At 46.1% G+C, this 25,250-nt stretch overlaps 1 protein-coding gene across 3 annotated transcripts in view; it reads left to right on the top strand.

The window, feature by feature from the left end:
• LOC132536851 (ankyrin-2-like) overlaps positions 1–25,250 on the top strand; it is a 328,978-nt gene that overhangs the window by 183,305 nt on the left and 120,423 nt on the right. The window contains exon 1 of one of the 3 annotated variants that reach the window (XM_060186240.1): positions 4,958–5,148. The exons of the other annotated variants lie outside the window; for them this stretch is intronic. Within the exon in view, the coding sequence (XP_060042223.1) occupies positions 5,068–5,148 (81 nt within the window). The 5' untranslated portion in view covers positions 4,958–5,067. Of the gene's footprint in view, positions 1–4,957; positions 5,149–25,250 lie in introns of those variants that run through there. 3 annotated transcript variants of the gene reach the window in all.

Below are 25,250 nucleotides of genomic sequence, written 5' to 3'. Positions count from 1 at the left end.
TCTTGTCTGTCCATGTGGCTGCTTCTCTCTTTTTGGTGCTGCTGGTTTTCCTGCTGTACCTGCCAAAGATGTTGCTTACTTTCTTTGAGTGGCCATTCTCTGTGTCTAGAATATTTTTCCTTTGGATAATTGCCTGGCCTGATCCTTGATAGTTTTTTATTTTTTAGAAATTTTTTAAAATCTTTATTTATTTATTGGATAGAGACAGCCAGAAATCGAGAGGGAAGGGGGTGATAGGGAGGGAGAAAGAGAGAGAGAGACACCTGCAGCCTAACTTCACCACTCGAAAAGCTTTCCCCTTGCAGGTGGGGTCCGGGGGCTTGAACCCGGGTCCTTGCACACTATAACATGTGCTCTCAACCAAGTGTGCCACCCCCCCACCCCTCCCCCCTTTTGCCTCCAGGGTCATTGCTGGGGCTTGGTGTCCGCACTACAAATCCACTGCTCCTGGTGGCCATTTTTTCCATTTTATTAGGTAGTACAGAAAAATTGAGGTAGAGAGAGAGAGAGAGAGACACCTGCAGACCTGAAGCAAACTCCCTGAAGGTGGGGAGCCAGGGGCGCGAACATGGATCCTTGCACTTAGTACTGTGTGCACTTAACTGGGTGCACCACCACCCAGCCCCTGCCCCTGACATTCTTCTCGTTTCTGGACGGTGTTTCTTGCTACCTTTTCTCAAACGACACCAGTCTTCATCCCTCCTGAGCGTACTTTTCTCACTGCTCCTCCTTGAGCTCACTGCCCGCTGCTCTGGTTAGAATATAAGCACAAAGATTGCACAACTGTGGCCTGTTTTGTTCACCACCCTTCTCCGGGTGGTTGGGGAATATGTCTCCCTGGTGCCTGGCTCTTGGCACCTGCAGGCACCCAGTCCAGGTTTGTTGTTGAGTAAGTGAATTCATGCCGAGACAAGTCCTAAGATTGGTCGGATCTGGACAGGGCTGGTGGGGGGGGGGGGCGGGGGCAGAGTGGGAAGGGCATTTGCAGGGAGGGGGTCTGGTGAAGGCTCTGACAATGGGAGCTGGCTTTCTAGACTTCTTTTCTGGAGGAAAAGACGAGGTCCAGTGCTGCTGTGAATGCAAGGCCTCTCCGGCCTGTTGCTTCTGCTCGAGTGGATGGAGAGGGGGGGATCGGCAGAGATGTTAGGGCAGGCAGAAAGAGAATGGTCCCAACCGTAGTGGGAGAGGAGGAGGAGGAGGTGAGCTCTTCTTGATGAATCTCCTGGAAGGATCATCTCCAAATTTTGTCATTCTCATGTAAGAACCTATTTCTTTTTTCAGTGCCAGGAAATGAACTCATAGCCGTGTGTGTGTGTGTGCATGTGTGTGTGTGTGTTCCCCACAGAATGCCCCCCCCATCAGTGTTTTCATTCTATATGATTTTTTAGTGAGGGAGGGAGTGGTGAGAGAGAGAAGTTAGGAGTAGATAGCATAATATTTCTCCAAAGAGACTCTCGTGCCTGAGGCTCCAAAGTCCCAGGTTCAATCCACCGTACTACCGTAAGCAAGAGATGAGCAGTGTTCTGATTTAAAAAAGGGGGGGTGGGCCGGGAGGGCAGGAGGCAGGAGGACACCATAGCACTGTTCCACAGGCTATGGTGTAGCCCCATCTGGTGCTGTCCATGGTGCCTCCCTGTGGCACACTGCTCTGACCCAGGGTCTCTGGCATGAAGAAGAGTTCACTCGGGGCAGGATGGTGGTGCTCCTGGTTAAGCGGACATGGTACAATGTCCAGTGACCCTGGTCAAACCCCTGGTCCCCCACCTGCAGGGAGGGGAAGCTTCATGAGTGTTGAAGCAAGGCCGCAGGTGTCTCTCTGTCTCTTTCCCTCTATTCCTGCTCCCCCTCTCAATTTCTCTCTGTCTCTATCCAATAATAAATGAATAAAAATATTTGTAAAAAAACATCCATTATTTAAAAAAATTGTTTCTTGGGACTGGGAGATAACTTACCCAGTAGAGTGAACTCTTTTTTTTTATGTTCTTTTAAAAATCATCTTATTTATTGGATAGAGACAAGAAAATTGAGAGGGGAAGAGGGGAAGGAGATAGGGAGAGAGACAACTATTGGCCTGCTTCACCACTCGTGAAGCTTTCCCTCCTGTAGGTGGAGACCAGAGGCTTGAACCTGAGTCCTTGTGTACAGTAACATGTGCACTCTACTGGGTGCCTTACCACCGCTGCCGCCATCACCACCACCGCCCCTTCTGAGCAGTTCGGGGGCTGAATTTTTCAATTTCTAGAGAGCATTCCTTGGCATCTCCAGTGAACTAGCATCTGTCGCCCATCTCATTGCATAACCACCCTCAATTTTCAAAGTATATTTATACATATTATCTCATTGGTTTAATCCCGACTCTATTTTTGCATCTGAGTTGTCTGTGTTTTCCCTGGGCTTGTTTTCTAGGAATTAGGATGCGTGCTTGGCAGGTAACGTGGGTTTGGATATAGAACATGTGAGGTCTGGGCACATCCACACCTTCACATGACAGAACACACAACTGTGGCCACCAGTGCCTCCGAGATGCTACAGGGCTTCTTGCTACAACACCAAGCCTTGCTGCCTTGATGTTGCAGAGCTATGAGAATGGATGCTGTTCCTTTTGTGAGAGCATCCATCGGCAGAGAGCATGGAACTGAACAGATTTCTAGGCTTAGATATAAAATGCAATGCCATGAATTTCTTCTTTCTTTCTTTTTTTAAATATTTATTCCCTTTTTTAAATTAAAAAATATTTTATTTATTTGCATTTTAAAAAATGTATTTCTTTATTGGGGAATTAATGTTTTACTTTCAACAGTAAATACAATAGTTTGTACATGCATAACATTCCCCAGTCTCCCATTTAACAATACAACCCCCACTATGTCATTTATCATCCTTCATGGACCTGTATTCCCTTTTTTGTTGCCCTTGTTTTTTATTGTTGTTGTAGCTATTGTTGTTGTTGTTGATGTCGTTGCTATTGGATAGGACAGATAGAAATGGAGAGAGGAGGGGAAGACAGGGGAGAGAAAGACAGACACCTGCAGACCTGCTTTACCGCCTGTGAAACAACCCCCTTGCAGGTGGGGAGCTGGGGGCTTGAACCAGGACCCTTATGCCAGTCCTTACACTTTACACCACCTGCGCTTAATCCGCTGCACTACCGCCTGACTCCTTTCTTTCTTTCTTTCTTTCTTTCTTTCTTTTTCTTTCTTTCTTTATCTTTCTTTTTTTTTTCCTCCAGGGTTATTGCTGGGGTTGGTACCTGCACCATGAATCCACCGCACCTGGAGGCCATTTTTTCCCCCTTTTGTTGCCCTTGTTGTTGTAGCCTCGTTGTAGTTATTATTATTACCATTGTTGATGTTGTTCGTTGTTGGATAGGACAGAGAGAAATGGAGAGAGGAGGGGAAGACAGAGAGGGCGAGAGAAAGACAGACACCTGCAGACCTGCTTCACTGCCTGTGAAGCGACTCCCTTGCAGGTGGGGAGCCGGGGGCTCAAACCGGGATCCTAATGCCGGTCCCTGCGCTTTGCACCACGTGTGCTCAACCCACTGTGCCACCGCCTGACCCCCTCTTTATCTTTCTTTATCTTTCTTCCCCCACTCTTTTTTTGCCTCCAGTGTTACTTAGTGCGAACACTACAGATTCATTGCTCCTGGTGCCCACTTTTTAAAAAAAAGTATCGGATAGGACAGAGAGAAATGGAGAGAGGAGGGGGAGGGAGAGAGAGGGAGAGAGAGAAAGACAGACACCTGCAGACCTGCTTTGCTGCTTGTGAGGCATCCCCACAGCAGGGGGGAATCTGGGGCTCAAACCTGGATCCTTTTGTGGGTCCTTGTGTTACATACTCTGTGTGCCTGACTGCCCTACCCCACGACTTCCTTATGCTCGAGCTACCCCTATGTCTCACTGAAATACTCTGTACGTGTTGGTTAGCTACGTTGCCTGTACCCTTCCGTCATTCTCGGAGCTGGTAAATTCAAATATTTAATTAACCAATGTACTGATTACTTATTGACTAGAAACTGAGGGAAGTTGAGAGAGAAAATAGAGGGAGGGAGGGAGGGAGAAAGAGAGACACCTGTGGATCTGCTTCACCACTTTTGAAGCTTCCCACCTGCCGGTGGAGACCTGGGGGCTTGAACTTGGTATGCATGGTAACATGTGTGCTCAACCTTGTGTGCCACCGCCCAACTCTGGCGCCAGGAAATTCAGTGCTAGGAGACTGAGTGGTCTCCTATCTACCCTAACACACACATACACTCACACACACACACACCAGGAAATTCAGTGCTAGGAGACTGAGTGGTCTCCTATCTACCCAAACACACACACACACACACACACACACACACACACACACACACACACACACACACGACCCTGGGATAACGCTCCCATTAGCTGATGCACAGTTGTGGTTTGTGAATGCTGGTCTCACAGGTTCTCCGGTGAGAAACGTGCAGAGAGGGAGTGGTCTGTGTTTGCCTGGCTGTTGGGCTTCCTGCAGCCCCTCGAGGCTCTAGGAGAGGAGAGGTCGGGGAGGTTCAACCTTGGCCGTCAAGTGAATGAAGCGATTAGGGTCTGCACACCTTCCTCCCTGACCCATAGATCTCCTTCCCTCTATCCACAGCAGCCTCTCCACCCCCTAAAATAACCCTCCCAGCTTGGCCGTTTGCTCTTTCTGTCCATGCCCCCTTTCTGGGGTGACCTGGAGTACCTAGAGGAAGCCCACTCTGGGCCCTTGGAATGGAGGGAGTGTCCCAGCCCACCCAGCAGAGGCTCCCACCCCAACCCTCTGGGCATTCTTTTCCGCCAGCCTTTCTTCCCGTGGCTGGTCCCTGGCCCGCTAATTGGTGGAATCAGAAGTAACAATGCCGCCAGATAAACAGTTGTGGCAGCTGCTGCCATGGCAACACCACCCTCCCCTCCCTCCTCCCTGCGCCCCTTCCCCAGCCAGTGCCTCCTCCCGCCCGCCCGCCTCCTGCCAGTGCTCGCTTGCTCGCTCTCTCACTGGCTCGTGGTTGGCGCCGGCCGGGCTTCATGGCAGAGCCGCCGACTTGGCAGATGCCTGGAGATGATGAGCGAGGAAGCAGCTCAGAGGAGCGACGGGGAGAAGTTCAGCGGTGGCAGCCAGAGGAGGAAGAGGCCCAAGAAGGTAAAGGGCTGGTGTGTGTGTGTGTGTGTGTGTGTGTGTGTGTGTGTGTGTGTGGTCAACCACCTTCCAGAAGCTCTGCTCCTGGAAACATGCTATTGAGAATGGCCAGGCTGAACCCCCGCCACCAGAAAAGGCCTTCTGAGTGTGCACAGCAATGCTCCGGCTTGGGGGCCAGCCCACCCTCCAGTGCAGTGTTCTGGGCTGTTCTCAGTGGGTCCTCTTTGTAGAACCAGAGTCTTTACAAAGAAAGGGGACATGGTGGGGTGGGGCACCCATGACACAGGTGTGCTGGCGGGTTGCTGCTCTGGGGATGCCCAACACCCCTGAGTGTTACGTGGCCAGCGCGCATGTCCCGAGAGGCCTGGGCAGCTGTCTCAGGAGGACCCAGGCTTCGGTGGCACCCCCAACCTCCCCAGGAAGGGGAGGCCTCTGCAGTGACCACCCCCCCTCCCTGTCCCCAGGACTGCTGGCTGCTGGCTTCTGGGCTGTGACAAACAGCAACACACAGGATGGGGCGGGGTTGCTAGGGGTACAGAGCCGGCCTTGGGGATACCTCGAGAAACCCCCAACACATACCTACCACATCCAGGATTCTTTTTGGGGGGGGCGTAGGGGGTGGCTGGCAGCACGGGAGGCGGTGTGTGACCCCACCCAAGGAGGCAAGCGTTTTTGTTTTTTTTTCCTCTTTATGGCCTGACCCTTGCTGTTCAACTGTTGCCGCCTCCCAGCCCCACCTCTGCTTGTTCTCTCCGAATCACTTCTCCTAAAATCAACTTGTTTCATTTCCCAACACAACCGTAGTGGGGGGGGGGCAGGTAACAGAGCCTGCAATTCTCATACAAATGGACTCCTCCTCCCACCCTGGTGCCTGGCATTTTGAGATTTTGCAAGTGCAGATTAACAAAACAAAACAAAACCCCACCGTGGCATGTTGGTAATGATGACATTCATTGTGTTTCAAGAGGCTCTTAACTCTGATATGTTCTGTCCCTCTCCATCCAAAACCTTCATCCTAAAAACCTGAACATCATCATCATCATCATCCTAGACCGCAGATGCCGAAGAGATCACTGTACTCACAAACACAGGCGGGATTAGCGTATTTGTCGGGTGCCAAGTGACGAGATAAAAATAGGTAGGCCCACATATGACAGCATTTTAATAACAGTATGGAGAAAGCAGGCAGTCTGACAGACGTCCTGCTGGCAGAATCTCCTGGTGTACCTGAGGCTTCCGAAGCCCCACCCACCCCTCCTGGGCGTTTTCCTAGCTACTTGCTCAGAATTGGGGGAGGGTGTGGTGGGGGTGGGGAAGAGGAGGAAGAAATGGAAGACAGAAAAAACAAGAGGTAGAGGAAATGAAAAACGGGGGGGGGGGGCTTGGCTTGGATCCGTAATATTATTTGAGAGTCCTCTGCTTCTCACTTTGGCATATCTGGGCTACCTGAGAAACAATATACTAAAACACGCCCCCCCCCCTGAAAAGGGTGTGTGTGTGTATGAGGGTGGCTGGAACCTCTGAGTGATGCTAAGAAATTCAGGTGATGAAAGCCATCTTCAGGTAGCTTGGGGGGGGGGGGAAACAAAAGAGGGAAGAGAAGACAGAATCAATCCCATGGAGTAGCTATCACAGTTTAAGCTCTGACTTGTTGAGGGGTAACTTATTTCCTGAACTTGAAGTCAAAAAAGAAGTGACTGATAGTAACTATTAAATGTATGTGTCGGGGGCACACAGGCAGTAGTGCACTGGGTTAAGCACACATAGTACACAGTGCAAGGACCTGCACGAGGATCCCGGTTCAAGCCCCAGGATCCCCACCTGCAGGGGGCTCGCTTCACTAATGGTGGAGCAGACCTGCAGGTGTCTGTCTTTTTCTCTCCTTCTCTATCTTCCCCTCCCCTCTCAATTTCTCTCTGTCCTATCAAAAAAAAAAAAAAGGAGCAGTGGATTCGTGTACAGTGCGCATCGAGCCCCAGCAATAACCCTGGAGGCAAAAAAAAAGTGTGTTTGTGTGTGCGCATGTACAGATTATATGAGCTGCTGAAACAGTGAAGAGAGAGTGTTAAAAATATTATGTAAGATTGGCAAAATAACTCACTTGGACAATCCACTGTACTGCTTTGCCATGCGAGTGACCCATGTTTGAGCCTGCCCCCCCCCACACTGAAGGACGTTTTAGTGCTTCAGGCTCTCTCTCTCTCTCTCTCTCTCTCTCTCTCCCCCTCTCTCCCTCTCCCTCTCTCTCTCTCCCCCCCTTTCTCCCTCTTCCTCTCCCTCCCTCTCTCTCTCTCCCTCTCTCCGCCTCTCCCCCTCTCCCTCTCCCTCTCCCTCTCTCTCTCTCTATTTCTCTCCCTCTCCTTCTCCCCCTCTCTCTCTCTTTCTCTCTCTGTCTCTCTCTGTCTATATCTAAAATAATGATGGTCATGATGATGATGATAATAATAATAATGTCATCTAAAAGGAAAACACACACCCCTCCAGCTTGTCTAAACAGTTCTCTCTAGCACTGATTCTTCGCTCTCTCCTTTCATACAATGTGTCTGGAACAAATCGTGTATTTTCTCTAGTCTAGGTTCTTGTGTGTAAAATGTGAATAGCTGTACCTACCTTTGGTATCTTGTGAGGGTCAGGAATATTATGCATGAAATTCTTGGGTCAGAATCTAGTTTTTTAAGTGTTCCCTGCAGGTGGGGATCCAGGGGCTTGAAACCCAGTCCTTGAGCTTAGTAATGTAACAGGGTATACCACCACCCAGTGCCCAAGTTGCCATTTTTTAGATATATTTACTTATTTATAAATGAGAGTGAGGGAACGAGGGAGAGAGGGAGGGAGGGATGGAGGGAGGGAGGGAGAGAGAGAGAGAGAGAGAGAGAGAGAGAAAGAACACTAAGCAGAACATAACTCTGGGCTATGAAATGCCAGGAATTGAACTCAGGACCTCATGCTTGGAAATCAAGGTTAGCCAGCCACTGTGCCGCCATAGTCATTTCTGAAATTGTCAGAACTTGTGTCCTATAATTGGCAAGTCTCACTCTCACGCAGAGTACTGAGGTTTAGATAAAGCTACTCTGGATCTTCAGGGACCCACCTCACATCATTTTGCACAGCAGGAAATGTGCATGGCTGATATGTAGAAAGCAGATCATTAACTGTGCTTTGAGGAGGAGATAATCACCAGGAGATAAACACCCCTAAGAAGCATGAGAGTGGGGACTGGAGCAAAGCCCACACCACAGCACTCCATGCTGCTACCTGCTTCTCCCCAGTGTCATGCTGATTTCACTGTTAGATGCAATGAAAGCACCTGGGATGGTGGACCATGGGACTTCCTGTGAGCCTTGACCAAACATGCTGAATCTTAAGTTTTTGAGGACCTGCCTCTACCTCTAGTTCAGGGCAAGCAGGAGAGCCCTGTTCTCTCGTTGGTCCTCTACCCTCGGCAGCCATTTTTCTGCAGTATGGGACGCAAAGACACAAAACCCACCAGGTGAAATTACAAGATGGAGAACATACTCCTCCCCACCCCATTTTCAAGTCTTACAAAACATATGCTTACTTCTGTTTCGTTTTGTTTTTTCAACTTCATGTGAATAAGTTCTTTAGTTTCCCCGTAGGAGTGAAGCCATCCGGTAGTTGTCTTTCATTTCTTTACTTATTTTGCTAAGTATCTTCGCCTCCAGTTCCATCCATTATCTTTTTGGATTGCAGAGTAGAGTTCTATGGAATATAGATCCCATAACTTCTTCTTTCTTTCTTTCTTTTTTTTTTTTTTTTTGCCTCCAGGGTTATTGCTGGGGCTTGGTGCCTGCACTATAATTCCACTGCTTCTAGAGGCCATTTTTCCCATTTTGTTGCCTTGTTGTTGTCGTTATTATTATTGTTTTCATTGTTGTTGCTGAATAGGACAGAGAGAAATGGAGAGAGGAGGGGAAGACAGAGAGGGGGAAGAGAAAGAGAGACACCTGCAGACCTGCTTCACCGCCTGTGAAGCGACTCCCCTGTAGGTGGGAAGCCGGGGGCTCAAACCCAGATCCTTACAATGGTCCTTGAGCTTTGTGCCACCTGCGCTTAACCCGCTGCGCTACCACCCGACCCCCACCCCCGCCCATAACTTCATTATCGAGTCATCTGTTGGTGGGCGTTTAGGCTGCTTCCATTGTTTGGCTATTGTGAATAATGCAGCTGTAACTGCTTTAGTTCTTTACTATCAGATTTGCAGCGAGATCATTGAAGACAGAAGTCCTTCCTGGCTTCTTTTTTGTGTATGTGACACTGAGTGATGTGAATCCAGAGCTCCACTCCTATACACTATTGCTGAGAAACTTCCTGGGCCCAGCTGTTACACCTTTTAATCAGAGAGAAGGCAGAACAGACGGAGATAAGAAGGGAGAAAGGCAGGGCAGGACCACTTCTAGCCTTCTGAGAGTTCTCCAGACTGCTCTCCACCACGGTTGGATCCATTGACATCCCCATCAGCAGTCCCCACAACCTCTCCAGCATTTGTTGTTACCATCCTTTCTGATGTCTGACATTCTCACAGGAGAGAAGTAACATGTCATTGTTGTCTTTTATTTGCATTTCCCTGATAGTCAGTGACTTGGAGCATTTTTTCATATGTCTGTTGGCCTTTTCCTTGCCTGGGGATATACCCTAAGGAGTCAAACACAGACATACCTACCGGTGGGCATGTCAGAGTTAAGATTCCTTGGTGTGAGGGTGAGGGCACTTCCATGGGTGTTTGAGTAACTGGATGTTAGAAAAAACTCAATGGGGAGTCAGGCTGTAGCGCAGCGGGTTAAGTGCAGGTGGCGCAAAGCACGAGGACCAGTATAAGGATCCCAGTTCAAGCCCCCGGCTCCCCACCTGCAAGGGAGTCGCTTCACAGGCGGTGAAGCAGGTCTGCAGGTGTCTATCTTTCTCTCCCCCTCTCTGTCTTCCCCTCCTCTCTCCATTTCTCTCTCTCTGTCCTATCCAACAACAATGACATCAATGATGACTACAACAATAAAACAGCAAGGGCAACAAAATGGAATAAATAAATAATTTAAAAAAATATTTTTTTTTTAAAAAAGAAAGAACTCAAGGAACCGGGACTCAGGATAAGTGACTTGGGTATGTGTGTGGGGTAGGGGCGGGTCACAGGTAGTAGGGGGCTTCCTGGCAGGACAGACTGGATGGAGCTTGGGTGGGGGAAAAGTAGAAAAGCAGTGGTCTCTCCCTCAAACAGGTGTGTGTGTTTGTGTGTGTGTGTGTGTGTGTGGCATTTTTTATATTGGGCAGTGTCACTGCTCTTTCTGTGTTCAGCAATGATGAGGGAGTGACTGTGTTTCTGTCCCATGCCGTAGTCACAGAGGAACCTGGGCTGAGGTGTCTGCTCTGCAGACTTGCTTCTCAGCAGGAGAACAGGAGGGACAACCAGTGGGGCCAGGGTGTCACCTCTTGGTCAGCTGTCATTGCATGTCTCTTCCTCAAGCTGGGACACAAAGGGGCTTTGGAAACAGTAAGAGGGAGAGAAAAAGGAAGGGGAAGGGAGAAGGAGAGAGAGAAGAAGAACGGAGTTATTTACTATTGTCTACTCTTCAGTGTCCAGGGGAAAAATAACTCAGAGAGCAGTGATGTGAATGTATTCATGGAAACCTTTTGCTTTGAATCCAATTTTTTTATCATGCAGATTTCTTCTTCTTCTTCTTCTTCTTCTTCTTCTTCTTCTTCTTCTTCTTCTTCTTCCTTCTTCCTTCTTCCTTCTCCTTCTCCTTCTCCTTCTCCTTCTCCTTCTCCTTCTCCTTCTCCTTCTCCTTCTCCTTCTCCTTCTTCTTCTTCTTCTTCTTGATTTAATAATGACCGGTTAGACCGTAGGATAAGAGGGGTACAATTCCATACAATTCCCACCACCAGAGTTCCGTATCCCATCCCCTCCCTCCATCGGAAGCTTTCCTATTCTTTATTCCTCTGGGAGTACAATCTGACTTCCAGGGGCAGACAAGCTCACCAATGTGTCCTGGAACCCCACCTCTCCAGAGCCCCGCCCCACTAGGGAAAGACAGAAACAGGCTCGGGGGATGGATTCATATCCAGCGGAGAAGCCATGACAGAAGCCGAACGCAAGGTTTTCTGAAGTCCCTGTTATTTCACATGTTGATTTCCCAGGGGTGTGATATGCTCGTGGTGGTTCAGTGCAGAAGATGCCATGGGCCCTACTTGAATTCTGAACTGGAATCCTGGAGGAAAGGACACATCAGGGTCCCTGTGAAGGGTCTTTCCGACTTGGCACTTGCAGGCCTAAGACCCCAGAGGTCCCAGGTTCAATCCTTGGCATCACCATATACCAGAACTGAGCAGTTTTCTGGCCTGTTAACAAGAAGTAAATCTTTAAAAAAAATGTTTAATAGGGGCTGGGCAGTAGTACCGTGGGTTAAGCGCACATGACGCAAAGCACAAGGACCAGTATAAGGATCCTGGTTCGAGCCCCCAGATTGCTTTCCAAGAGGTGAAGCCGGTCTGCAGGTGTCTATCTTTCTCTCCCCCCTCTGTGTCTTCCCCTCCTCTCTCTATTTCTCCTTGTCCTATCCAATAACAGTAGCAATGGCAACAATAACAATAACAAGGGCAACAAAATGGGGAAAAAAAAGATGGGCTCTAGGAGCAGTGGATTCATAGTGCAGGCACTGATCCCCAGCGATAACCCTGGAGGCAAAAAAAATTTTTAATAAGGACACAAATAGTTTAATGACTATTCTCCTTTGACAGGATAGCTGTGTAAAGATTAAGATACAAGCACTGCTATTTTCAGGAGAGTAGTGTGATAAACTGGCCTTAGAGGCACCCTCACATTCATGGAATACATTTTGATCTAGACCACTATTTTTAAAAATTTTTTTATTTTTATTTATTGGCTAGAGACAGCCAGATAAGAGGATGATAGAGAGGGAGAGAGGCAGAGAGACACCTGCAGCACTACTTCACCACTCGCAAAGCTTTCCTCCTGCAGGTGGGACAGGGGCTTGAACCTGGGTCCTTGTGCATTGTAATACATGTGCTCAACCAGGTGTGTCACCACCCGGCCCTCTAGACCATTATTTTAAACAATTCACAAGTATTGCAAAATGTCTAGGTTATGTACATTTTCCTGGCATTTACTCCCTGCTGTCTAGAGAGAAGGATTAAAGTAGTGGTGGCAGAGGTGTGATAGAAAACTTACACATTTGAAATGTGATTGAGAGGGGGCCGGGCAGTAGCACACTGGGATGAGCATATATTACAAACCATAAAGACCCACGCCAGGATCCTGGTTTGAGCCTCTGGCTCCCAGCTTGCAGGGGGGGGGGGGGGTGTTGCTTCACAAGCAGTGAAGCAGTTCTGCAGGTGTCTATCTTTCTCTCTCCTTCTCTCTCTCTCTCTGCCCCCTCTTTCTCAATTCCTCTCTCTCCTATCAAAACAAAGAAAAAAATAGCTGCAGGAGCAGTGGATTCAAACTCCAGCAATAACTCTGGAAATGAAAGAAAGAAAGAAAGGGGGAGAAAGGAAGGAAGGAAGCAAGGAAAGTGACTAAGAGACCGGTGAAAAAGCTTTTTTGTTTGTTTTTAAGGTAAATTCTTTTAGAAAGGAGAAGATAGGACCTTAAAAATGGGCAAATGGGGTCAGGCAGTGGCACACCTGGTTGTGTGCACACATCACAGTACGCAAGGACCCCAGTTCAAGCCCCTGGTCCCCACCTGCAGTGGGGAATCTTCACAAGAGGTGAAGCAGGGCTGCAGGTGTCTCTCTGTCTTTCTCCCTCACTGTCTCCCTCCCCTCTCAATTTCTCTCTGTCTCTATCCAATAATAACTAAGTAAAATATTTTTTAAAAATAGGCAACTATATACAAATCCAGACAGATAGTTGTATAAATAATAGTTAACTCCTATTGCAACCTTAAGAGAACTGCTGTAGCTTCCAGTGGAGGGATTGGGGATCCAGAAGTCTGGTGGTGGTAACGGGGTGGAGTTGTACTCTCATTATCTTGTAATTTTGTACATCAATATGAAATCACTAATAAAAAGTTTCTTTTTAATAATTTTTTATTATTTTTATTCATTTATTGGATAGAGACAGCCCGAAATCTAGAGTGGAGAGGGAGAGAGACAGAGAGACAGAGAGACACCTGCAGCCCTGCTTCACCACTCACAAGGATTTCCCCCTGCAGGTGGGGACCAGGGGCTTGAATCTGGGTCCTTGCATATTGTAACACGTGCACTCAACCAGGTGTGCCACCGCCTGGCCCCAGGTGAAAAGGTTTATTTTTACATCCACCAATCTGAAAATCCAGCCTAAAAAAAAAATATGGAAAAGTGGAATCAGGTAGCAGATTCAACATTTGAATTTTCAGTCTTGCTGTCATTGCCTTTGAATTAAGTGCGGCTCATATAGCACTGTGAATAACAGCCTAATTTCTTCAATTTCCCCAATAACTTATGAGTCACCTTGTTACCCTAATTTATGACCTAAAATAGCCTGTGTTGCCTGAAGACAGCAATTCTGTGCCGCGAAAGGTATTTAAAATGACCATCTGTCTGAGAAACTGTGTTTTTGACTTGAGATCACAGTCCTTGAAATTTGGTGACCTGGGATCTTTCTTTCCTTTTTGAAGGCGAACTTTAAAAAATATATTTATTTATTTATTGTTGGATAGAGACAGAGGAATTGAGAGGGGGAGATAGAGAGGAAGAGAGAGAGACAACTGCAGCCCTGCTTTACCACTTGTGAAGCTTTGCCCCTGCAAGTGGTGACTAGGGCAGTGAACCTGGGCCCTTAGGCTCTGTAATGTGCGCACTTAAGCAGGTGCGCCACTGCCTGGACCCCAACCCCCAGGATTTCTCTTTCTGTGTTAGCCCTTTCTTTCCATCCATCTTTATGACGTTAGTTTGTTTTCATGCTAGTTCCATTTGTACCTGATCACTAGATACTAATCTCCAAAGCTCTTTTTTTTAAATTTATTTTTCCTTTATTGGGGGATTAATGTTTTATAGTCGACAGTAAATGCAATAGTTTGCACATGCATAACATTTCCCAGTTTTCCACATAGCAATGCAACCACCATTAGGTCCTCTGTCATCCTTTTCCAGGACCTGTACTCTTCCCCCCCACCCACCCCAGAGCCTTTTCCTTTGGTGCAATACACCAACTCCAGTCCAGGTTCTGCTGAGTGTTTTCTCTTCTGATCTTTTTTTTTTTTTTTTTTTTTTAACTTTTGCCTGTGAATGATATCATCCCATATCCATCCTTCTGTTTCTGACTGACTTCACGTCACATGATTTCTTCAAGCACCACCCAAGATGGGCTGAAAACGGTGAAGTCACTATTTTAAATAGCTGAGTAGTATTCCACTGTGTATATAGACCACAACTCACTCAGCCACTCATCTGTTGTTGGACACCTGGGTTGCTTCCAGGTTTTGGCTGTTACAGACTGTGTTGCTATGAACATGGGTATACACAAACAGTTTTCAGAGTCAAGCTCTATCCCCAACAGCTCTCAGAATTAACCTGGGTTCCCTGGCCAAAAGAACACCCTTCTTAGGACCAAACCAGACCTGCTCAGTCATTTCTGGGGAATTTTACTAGTCTCCCAACTCTGTATTCTATTCTCCAGAGTTTGGAGTCACTGCCTTAGAATCTGGGGCACAGTCAGGAAAACACATTATGTTAGAAAGAAGACTCTAATTTCCGACAGAAGTGTCAGACTGGTACTTTGACGGTTACCTTGGTTTCCTCTGGTTCCAGAAAGCCACAAAAACTATACCGGATAATAGGAAGCATCTTTTTCTCTCTTCTCCAAGTGTTTCACATTTCAATGCCTCGTTTTATCTTTGAGTCTCTGTGCATGGCGACACTGCACTCAGCTGGGTGTGCCACCACCTGCTCCCTCTCTTTGAGTCTCTCCTAGGAGCTCTGTCTTGGTCTGGTAAACGAGGAGTGGTGGATGTAGGCTGATGCTGGAGAAATGATAGAAGTTCCTCCCTGGGGGCCGGGTGGTGACGCACCTGGTTGAGCGCCCATGTTACAACATGTAAGGACCAAGGTTCAAGCCTCTGGTTCCCACCTGCAAGGGGAAAGCTTCTCAAGTGGTGAAGCAGTGATGCAGGTCTCTCTCTTTCTCTCTCTCTCTCTCTCTCTCTTTTTCCCTCACTATCTTTCCCACCCCTCTCAATGTCTCTCTGTCTCTATCCAATAAATAAACAAAATATTAAAAATAATAGAAATTCCTCTCTATGATTCAACGAATGACATACTTGGAACCATTTCTCCCACAAAAACCAGATACAAAATGATTTCTCTGTCTCTTGAAAAGCTTCTTCTAAAGTATCCACAGATGATTCTTCTCTGACTAGTTCCCCGCCAGTTGCCCCTCGCTGTCTTCCAATAAGTCAGTCGCAATCTCTGAAACGTTTGCTCAACTTGACAGAAACCATCTGTGAAAGTGATATCTTTCCTGGTTGTCTATAGTATTCTCCCAAGGAGGGTTCCCTTTCCTCCTTCTTTTGCTTCCACTACGTTTGTGATATGTCGGTGTAGATGTTTCAGTCAGACTAAACAGACAATGAAAACCCGCAGAAGTGAACAGAAGTGAACATCACCACGAAGTAAACAGCTTTGTGACTTGGAGCACAGCAACCTTAAAGTAGCATCACAAGTTCATTCTACTCTAACATCTTGAGGTCTCATTTTTCTCTTGAGAAATGTTGTTAGTATAATTGTCCCTGTAATTATTCTGTAGAATGCAGCTGTATGAATATTCCTTTTTTTTTTTTTTTTTTAATCTGTTGGGGCTTTTGTTTTCATTTCTGATAAAGTTACTTTTTCTTTGTGGGGGCAAACTGAGAGATGGCGCCTCCTAGTGTCCCAGGACGCTCCATCAATCCAACACTTTTGTGTTGGCTTGCTAGGTGTGTAGGCATTACATACAATGTAGCATGGCATTGCTGGGGTAAATAATAATAATAATAATAAGTTAATAAGAAAATCAATGCTTGACACCTCCACGGAGCTTACTACTTGGTTGAATGAACATTTCTATTTAAAAAACAGAATGAATAGTCCAGAGAAATATTTTAAGTATCACTCACAAGTCTTGTAAGAAACAATATAAGTATTATCCTGTGGGTTGTTCAAAATACATTTTGGGGGGTTGGGGATGGGCCCGGTCGGTGGTGCACCCCGTTAAGCATACCTGTTACTGTGCTCAAGGAGCGGTGGAGCAGGTCTGCAGGTGTCTCTCTTTGTCTCTCCCTCTCTGTCTCCCCTCCCTGCTCAATTTCTCTCTGTCGTGTCAAATAAAATAGGAAAGGAAAAAAAAAGTAACAGTGGTCTGGGAGGTGGTCCAGTGTAGATAAGGTGCTAGGCTCACAAGCATGAGGTCTTGAGTTCGATCCCCAGCAGCACATATACCAGAATGGTATCTGGTTCTTTCTCTCTGCTCCTATTTCTCTCATTAATAAAAAGAAAAAAAAAAAAAGGAACAAATGGTCTGCCAGCGGGAGTGGTAAATTCATAGCACCATTACCAAGCCCAAGCGATAACCTTAGTAGCAATAAAAATAAATAAATAAATAAATTACTCAAGGGCAAAGAGAGGGTTCAGCTACTCAGTCAAGCACAGGCTTTGCTGCAGGTGAGGCTCTGGCTTTCATCTCTGGCACCACAAGGCAGCATCACAAGCAGAATTCCATGAGTGGTTGATCATTGCTTGGGCGTCTCTCTTTGGTTTTCCTCTTTTTAAAAAATTGCTATTTATAAAATGGAAATATTGACAAGACTACAGGATAAGAGGGCTACAATTCCCACCACCAGAACTCTGTATCCCTTCCCCTTCCCCTTCCCTGATAGCTCCCCTAGTCTCTATCCCTCTCGGAGGATGGACCCAGGGTCATTATAGAGTGCAGAAGGTGGAAGGTCTGGCTTCTGGAATTGCTTCTCTTTTTATAAGTGAAAATTAAAAAAAGAGGGGAAACAGAGACACCCAAGCACTACTTCACCACCCAGCACTGTTCACCACTCATGAAGCTCCCCCCCACCCCAGCAAGTGGGGACTTGAACCAGAGTCCTTGCACATTAGAGCACGTGGGTGATGCCAACAGTGTGGAATTATACCCCTGTTGTCTTATGAATTTGTAAATCAATATTAAATGACTAATAAAAGGAATTAAAAACAAAAGGTGGCCTACCCTGTACTGCTTCCCTCTGTGCTCTCCAGTGCTGTCTTTTCATGCGATTATTAACAGAACACGCCACTGAAATGCTGGTCTTTAGCCCATGTTTCTAGGGCCTGGACAACTAGTTTAAACAAAGGTGTTTAACTTAAAAAAAAAGACTGAAAAATGAAAAAAAAAATTTTTGAGAATTATAGATAAGAAATTGGAATTGCAGGGCTAGACGGTGGAGCAAATAATTAAGCACCCAAGTTACCATGTGTAAAGACCTGGGTTCAAGCCTCTGGTCCCCACGTGAAGCTTCATGAGTGGTGCAGAAGTGCTGCACGATCTCTCTCAGTCTTTTCCCCTCTTTCCCTCTCCTCCCTCTCCCTCTCCACCTCTCCCTCTCTCCCTGTTTTGCACTGCATCATAATTAAACAGACAGACAAACAAACAAAAAACAATGTACTCCGGAATGGTGAAATTTTTTTTCCCCCAGAGCACTGCTTAGTGCTGTCTTGTGGTGGTGTGGGAGATTGAACCTGGGACTTTGGAGCCTCAGACTTGAGAGTCCCTTTGCAGAACCATTATGCTATCTCCCTGTGCCTTTGGGAATGGTGGTTTCATAGTGCAGGTGCTGAGTCCCAGTGATAACCTGGTGGAAAAAAAAAAAAAGGGAGGGAAGGAGGGAGAGAGAGATTGGTGCCTCCATAGCATGTCTTAAAAACTTCCCTGTGGGAGTTGGGAGGTAGCACAGCAGTTAAGCTCAGGTGGCGCAAAGTGCAAGGACTGGTGGAAGGATCCTGGTTCAAGCCCCTGGCTCCAAACCTGCAGGGGCATCGCTTCACAGGTGGTGAAGCAGGTCTGCAGGTGTCTATCTTTCTCTCCCCCTATGTCTTCCCCTCCTCTCTCCATTTCTCTCTGTCCTATCTAACAATGAAGATAGCAATAACAACAATAATAACTACAACAATAAAATGAGGGTAACAAAAAGGGAAAATGAATAAATAAGTATTAAAAAAATTAAAAAACAAAACAAAACAACTTCCCTGAGTGAATCCATGGAGCTAATAAACAATGAACCGTGAATATTAATCCAGATCCCACAGCATTTCCCCTGTCCTCATATCTCTGTGTGCTACTCCTATTCTAATCTCTTTAAATAGAACCCAGATTTAGGTGACAATGTCTTTATTGCCAAAACACATTTCATTAACATGCCTTTGTTGATTCACCGATCAGCTACGTTGATTGCTTTTTGGAGGATCCAATATAGCGCAAAATAGAAGTACACATCTAAACAGGGAGAAAGAAATGTAAGCGGCTGTTGACTAAACTGATCAGATGTTTCCAGACTATTTACACCAGTTGTTAGCTCCCTGTCTTAGCACTGGAGAATGAGATGAAGCTCTAACTGGTCTGTCGTTCTCCCCATCTGCACTTTGGCTGTTTCTGTCACACAGCTGACAGCCTTGCAGAGCCTCCTGATACAAGGAGGATTCATTAGCAGGTTAATGTTGCTTGTCTTCATTCACAAGGCCACTAATCTGTCACAGGTTCCATAATGTCATTACATAGCAGGAACCTCGCCCTCACCATCTCCTTCTCTCCCCCCCCCCCACCAGATGCTAAGGAAGCAATTGGAGTGATGGGGTGAGCAAGCCTAAGGCAGGATACAGACTTTTGTCTGCTGTTCTGCTCTTGCAACTATATTTTTTGAGTGAGAAGGAAGTAGCTTCCTTTTGTAAATGCTTCCAGTTCATCTGACCTCAGCAATTTTCACACCTGGCTCAGGATGATAGTTCTTGGACAAGGGCAACAGGATGTATATGTATATGTATATGTATGTGTGTGTGTGTGTGTGTGTGTGTGTGTGTGTGTGTGTATGTGTATGTGTATGTATATGTATATATGTATATATATATATGCATGTATATATATGTATGTATGTATTTTGGGAACTGATTCTTCTGTGGACAAATGTTTTGATTAAATAAACTGAAGAAGAATATCGAGAGTCGGGCAATAGCGCAGAGGGTTAAGCGCACATGGTGCAAACACAAGGACTGGCGTAGGGATCCCAGTTCGAGCCCCTGGCTCCCCACCTGCAAGAGGATCATTTCATAGGTGGTGAGGCAGGTCTGCAGGTGTCTATCTTTCTCTTCCCCTCTCTATCTTCCCCTTCTCTCTCCTTCTTTCTGTTATATCCAACAACAACGACATCAATAACAACAATAATAAATACCACAACAACGATAAAACAACAAGGGCAACAAAGGCGAAAAAAAAAGTGTCTTCCAGGAGCAGTGGATTCGTCATGCAGCCAGGCACCGAGCCCCAGCAATAACCCTGGAAGCAAAAAAAAAAAAAAAAAAAAGACAAATACTGGTGGGACAATTGAAAACTGAGGCTCCTCTCCCTAGTGCTTCTTTCTGATAAAGATTAAAAAGCTGATTGGAATTTTTTAAAAACCTTATTTATGATTTTTCATCAGTGAAAAATGATTAATGTAATACAATTGCTTTTTCCTCACAAAGGAATTCATTTTTCTCTTTTTTTTTACAAAATATTTTTATTTATTGGAAAGAGACAGCCTGAAATTGAGAAGAATGGGGAGACAGAGAGGGAGAGAGGATGAGAGACACCTGCAGATCTGCTTCACCACTTGTGAAGCTTTTCCCCTGCAGATAGGGACTGCAGGCTTGAATTCAGGTCCTTGTGCATTGGAACATGTACGCTCAACCAGGTGCACCACCACCCAGCCCTGGGATTCATTATTCTCTACAGGAAAAATGGAAAATACTTTTTGCAGGCTACTTCTGAAACAGTCTTAAGAGCTGGAAAAGACAAGCTACCCGTGCACACACATGTGTTTGGAATAGTTCAAGTTATAGATACGATAGGACTGGAAATGGCTTAGAAATTTTAGATTTAAAAATAGTTAGAAGGGGGCTCTGTTTTATATTTAACTGCATGTTCAAAGTATCTTCATGATGGCTATTGTTACAGTGAATTTCTGTTATTAGCTGCTCTCATTCTGAAAACCTAATCCTATGTACCATGGACACTTCCATTTAATACTTTCTGTTGCCAGAGAGGGAGAGGGAGAGGGAGGGAGAGTGACAGGGAGAGGGAGAGGGGAAGTGACAGGGAGAGGGAGAGGGGAAGTGAGAGGGAGAGAGGGAGAGGGAGAGGGAAAAAGGGAGAGAGAGAGGGGGACAGAGAGAGAGGTATCAGAACATCACCCTGCCATTTTGTGTAGCTGGGTATTAAACCCAGGGCCTTACACTCACTCTATTGCTGAGTTACCTCCCTACACCATCCTCACATTTAATGCCCTTTACAATTAAAATATTAGTGTATGCTTTGGAAATTTTACTGTTTGGAATGGTTTCTCAGTGACCAATAAGTTCAAATCTGAACTTATGTTTGCTGATTATGCTGCTCTCTGTATTTTCTGTATGAATACACATCACCCTTTCATAGGCAGCTTTAAATTTTTTTTTTAACATCACAGGAGTCTGGTCTCTAGAGATTAATCAAGACTATATAAGTAGCTGATGGGGACACTTGTAAATAAGTCAGTGGAAGGAGGGTATGTGATTTAGCAGAACGTACAGTTTGGGGGTACAAGTAATTCCATCATTTGGGCAGGTATGGCTGAATGTGTCTTTCAAAGCACTGAATATTCTGGGATGTAAGAAAGTTCTGTCCATTTCTTTCCTCCTTCCTTCCTCCCTCCATTCCTTCCTTCCTTCCTTCCTTCCTTCCTTCCTTCCTTCCTTCCTTTCTTCCTTCCTTCCTTTCTCCCTTTCTTTCCTCCACGGCTTTTGCTGGGGCTCAGTGCCAGCACTACGAATCCACTGCTCCTGGTGGCCATTCCCCCCCCATTTTTGGATAGGACAGAGAGAAATTGAGCGATGGGGGCAGGGTAGAGGAGAGAGAGAGACACCTGCAGACCTGCTTTACTGCTTGTGAAGCTTCCCTCCTGCAGGTAGGGAACCAGGGGCTCGAACCCAGATCTTTGTGTGAACCCTTGCATTTTGTACTGTGTGCACTTAACTGAGCACACTACTGCCTGGCCCCCAGAAAGTTCCCTGATATCAGTTCCGTGTCAGCTGTCTGCTGCCCTTTCATTTATTATTTGCACAGTCTTGTCAAGGTCCTGTCGCTCACTCCATATCTAATTGCTTACTAGCTGGGACTTCACCCATGTGGTTTCACCATTCCAGTTGGTTTTTCAGAGGCAGGGGAGGAAGGGAGGAAGGAAGGAAGGGAGAAGGAGGGAAGGAAGGAAGGAAGGAAGGGAGGGAGGGAGGAAGGAAGGAAGGAAGGAAAGAAGGGAGGGAGGGAGGGAGGGAGGAAGGAAGGAAGGAAGGAAGGAAGGAAGGAAGGAAGGAAGGAAGGAAAGGGAGGAGGGAGGGAGGGAGGGAGGTGCCGGTGCCAGTGGACGTTGAACCGAAACCTGCAGAGGGCGTGAAGATGAAGAAAAGACAGATATACAAAAGATGGGATGGGAGGGCCAACAGTCCAATGACTGAGAGCACCAGTTTATTTATTTTTATTTATTTTATTTTTTTTTTAATTTTTTATTTAAGAAAGGATTAGTGAACAAAAGCATAAGGTAGGAGGGGTACAACTCCACACACTTCTCACCACCCGATCCCCATAACCCACTCCCTCCCATGGTAGCTTTCCCATTCTCTAGCCCTCTGGGAGCATGGACCCAGGGTCGTTGAGGGTTGCAGAAGGTAGAAGGTCTGGCTTCTGTAGTTGCTTCCCCGCTGAACATGGGCATTGACTGGTCGGTCCATACCCCCAGTCTGCCTCTCTCTTTCCCTAGTAGGGTGTGTCTCTGGGGAAGCTGAGCTCCAGGACACATTGGTGGGGTCTTCAATCCAGGGAAGCCTAGCCAGCATCCTGGTGGCATCTGGAACCTGGTGATTGAAAAGAGAGTTAACATATGAAGCCAAACAAATTGTTGAGCAATCATGGATCCCAAGCTTGGAATAGTGGAGAGGAAGTGTTAGGGAGGTACTCACTGCAAACTCTAGTGTAATCCTGCTTTCAGGTATATATTTTGCAGTAGTTTATGGATACGTGTGCACATAAGCTCTCTCTCACAGAAACTGGTGTATATCTAGGTTATGGGACTTTGTTAGAAAGTGAACTACCTGAGATGAAATTAGAGTGTACTATTAAAGGAAAGGTCTCACCCGAGTAATGAAGCTGAAGGGTTGTCATTCCACACGTGAAGTCTCTGGATACAGTCTGAGGTGAAGCATGTTGAGATGGCAATTGTTGCTTTGGTTAGGTTGTGATCGGCGGATGCAATATTATTTGGTTTGGATTGGGAGATGTATACGGGAAAGTGGGCCCTATCCAAGGGTTCCAGGACTGGGGGAAGTAGGGGCTCTATAGTGAAGATGTGAGGTTCCTGCTGTCTTAGGGTTCAAAAAGACAATCAATAGTTAATATTATCATCACATTATTTGTTAATTGGGTTAACTTTGAAAAGTCCCTTTGTTAGGGTTTACTGTACAGTACCCAGTATCTTGTATATAGCTGTGCTATTGGAAGCTTCTAATCTACTTGGTCTAGGCTTTTGAGAGAGTCCGTATATCAAATACATAGCCTATATATTAAAAAGATTCAGTTTGTGTTTTGAGAAACTTTGAGACATACAATTGGTTTCCCCCTCTCATATTAATTAACTACTGATTTATATGTCTACATTTTGCTAGGAGTGTACATAAACACCATTCCCACCACCAAAGGACTGTGACCCATCCCTCCCGCCCACTCCCACCCCCCACTGGCCCAGGAAGCTACATGTCTACCCCTCACCACTGGGTTTTTACTTTGGCGCCCTACTTGCACCAGTTTATTTTCTCACAGTGCTTTATAGCACACACAGCAAGAAGCTTAATTATGCTGGCTTTGCATAAGGTTTCTCAAAACATAGTCAATCCAAGTGCATAAGCAAAATACAGTTTCTCAAAACATAAGCAAGATACAGTTGGGGCAAAAGTTCATGTAGTTAGACAATTATCATTTTCTCAGGGAGTCTGTAAAGTGTTTATCTCTTCTAGGGAGTCTGCAAAATGTTTCCCTTACTTTCAGTTCTCTTTGATCTATACCTTCAATTCTTTTTGATCCAATTAGGAGCAAATGTGAGGCGCTTTGCAGAAAGACTGCTATGCAGGCCTTTTGCTCACAAGCCCAGGGGCCTTGCCTTACAAGGGACCTGCAGCTCCTGACAGGGAGGAAAGAAGGAAGGGAGGGAGGAAGGGAGGAAGGGAGGAAGGAAGGAGGGAGAGAGGGAGGGAGGGAAGAAGGGAGGGAGAGAGAGAGAGAGAGGGAGAGAGAGGTGCTTCCCATGTGCTGTGTAGCTCGGTATTTAATAATCGGATCAATAGTTAGCCATTTCTCTCTAGAGTAGTAATTTGATCACTTTCTCTAGACTTGCCTTCATGACAAGTAGTTATGCCTGTAGACCCTCCAGTGGCATTGAGGAAATGAGGTGCTTAGACCAATTTAGCTAGCAAGTGACAACAGTCTGTGTTACAGCTGGCCAGAGCTCAAGTCCTCAAAGTACAGCTCCCAGCTGGGATCTCAAATTCTAAAAGAGTGTGAAATTTGCAGATATTCCCTCTTTCCTCTCAATTTTTCTCTGTCTCTATCCAATAATAAATGAATAAAATAAAATAAAAAGACATCACTATAAAGAGAGAGAAATAGTGGGGTTGTATGCTATGCATGTACAAACTATTGTATATACTGTCAACTGTAAAACATTAATACATCAATAAATAATTTTTAAAAATTAAAAAAAAACAAAAAGATACAAAGAAAGGGGGGTTGGGCGGTAGCGCAGCAGGTTAAGCGCAAGGACCAGCGTAAGGATCCTGGTTTGAGCCCCCAGCTCCCCACCTGCAGGGGAGTCACTTCACAGGCGGTGAAGCAGGTCTACAGGTGTCTATCTCTCCCCCTCTCTGTCTTCCCCTCCTTTCTCCATTTCTCTCTGTCCTATCCAACAACAACATCAACAATAACAACAACAATAAAAAGGGCAACAAAAGGAAAAATAAAAAAAAGAAATATATATAGAGAAAGACCTGCAGTACTGCTTCACCACTCGGGAAGCTTCTCCTCTACAGGTGGGGACCAGGGGCTTGAACCTGGGATCCTTGTGCACTATAATGTGTGTGCTCAGCCAAGTGCACCGCTGTCTGGCCCCCTGTAGGTCTCTCTCTTTCTCTCCCTTCCCTCTCCATTTCTCTGTCTTTATCCAATAAATAATAAACAGACATTTTAAAAGATAAAATTCAATTTTTAATCTCTTCCTGAATTCATGCTGACTTCACCCCACATGCATTTCCCCATACCCTCCTCCTCCTCCTCCTCTTCTCCTCCTCCTCTTTTTGCTCATCTTCCTCCTCCTCCTACTCCTTTTTCTTCTCCTCCTCCTCCTCCTCTTTCTTCTTCTCCTTTTCTTTCTTCTTTTTATTGGGAGATAGGTGTTAATGGATACAAAAAGTGCCTCAGGAAAGCCTACATGTGTGTCCCAGATCTCAGAACTAGTTTACTAGGACACCAGCATAGAGAGAATGACCAGAAGTGCTTCAGGTGGTTGTAGAGAAACATAACAGCATGGCCCACAGTGGAAAACATGGACACTTTTTATCATCGTGGCTGTCAGAACAGGGCGCAGGTTTCGCACTGTTGGCAGTCACCACTCGGTGTCCAAGTGCAGTGCTGCAATAAAGAGATAGAAGATAGGGGCCCAGTGGTGGCTGACCTGATTGAGTGCACATGTCATAATGTGCAAGGACCTAGTTCAAGCCCCTATAAGTGGTGAAGCAGTGCTGCATATGCCTCTCTTTCTTTCTCCCTTTTTATCTCCCGACCCCTCTCTGTCTTTATCCAATAAATG

This window comes from Erinaceus europaeus, chromosome 2 (genome assembly GCF_950295315.1).
Source record: "Erinaceus europaeus chromosome 2, mEriEur2.1, whole genome shotgun sequence".
Classification (NCBI taxonomy): domain Eukaryota; kingdom Metazoa; phylum Chordata; class Mammalia; order Eulipotyphla; family Erinaceidae; genus Erinaceus; species Erinaceus europaeus.
The sequence above is the reverse complement of the archived record's forward strand: the minus strand, read 5'-3'. Positions and strand labels throughout refer to the sequence as shown.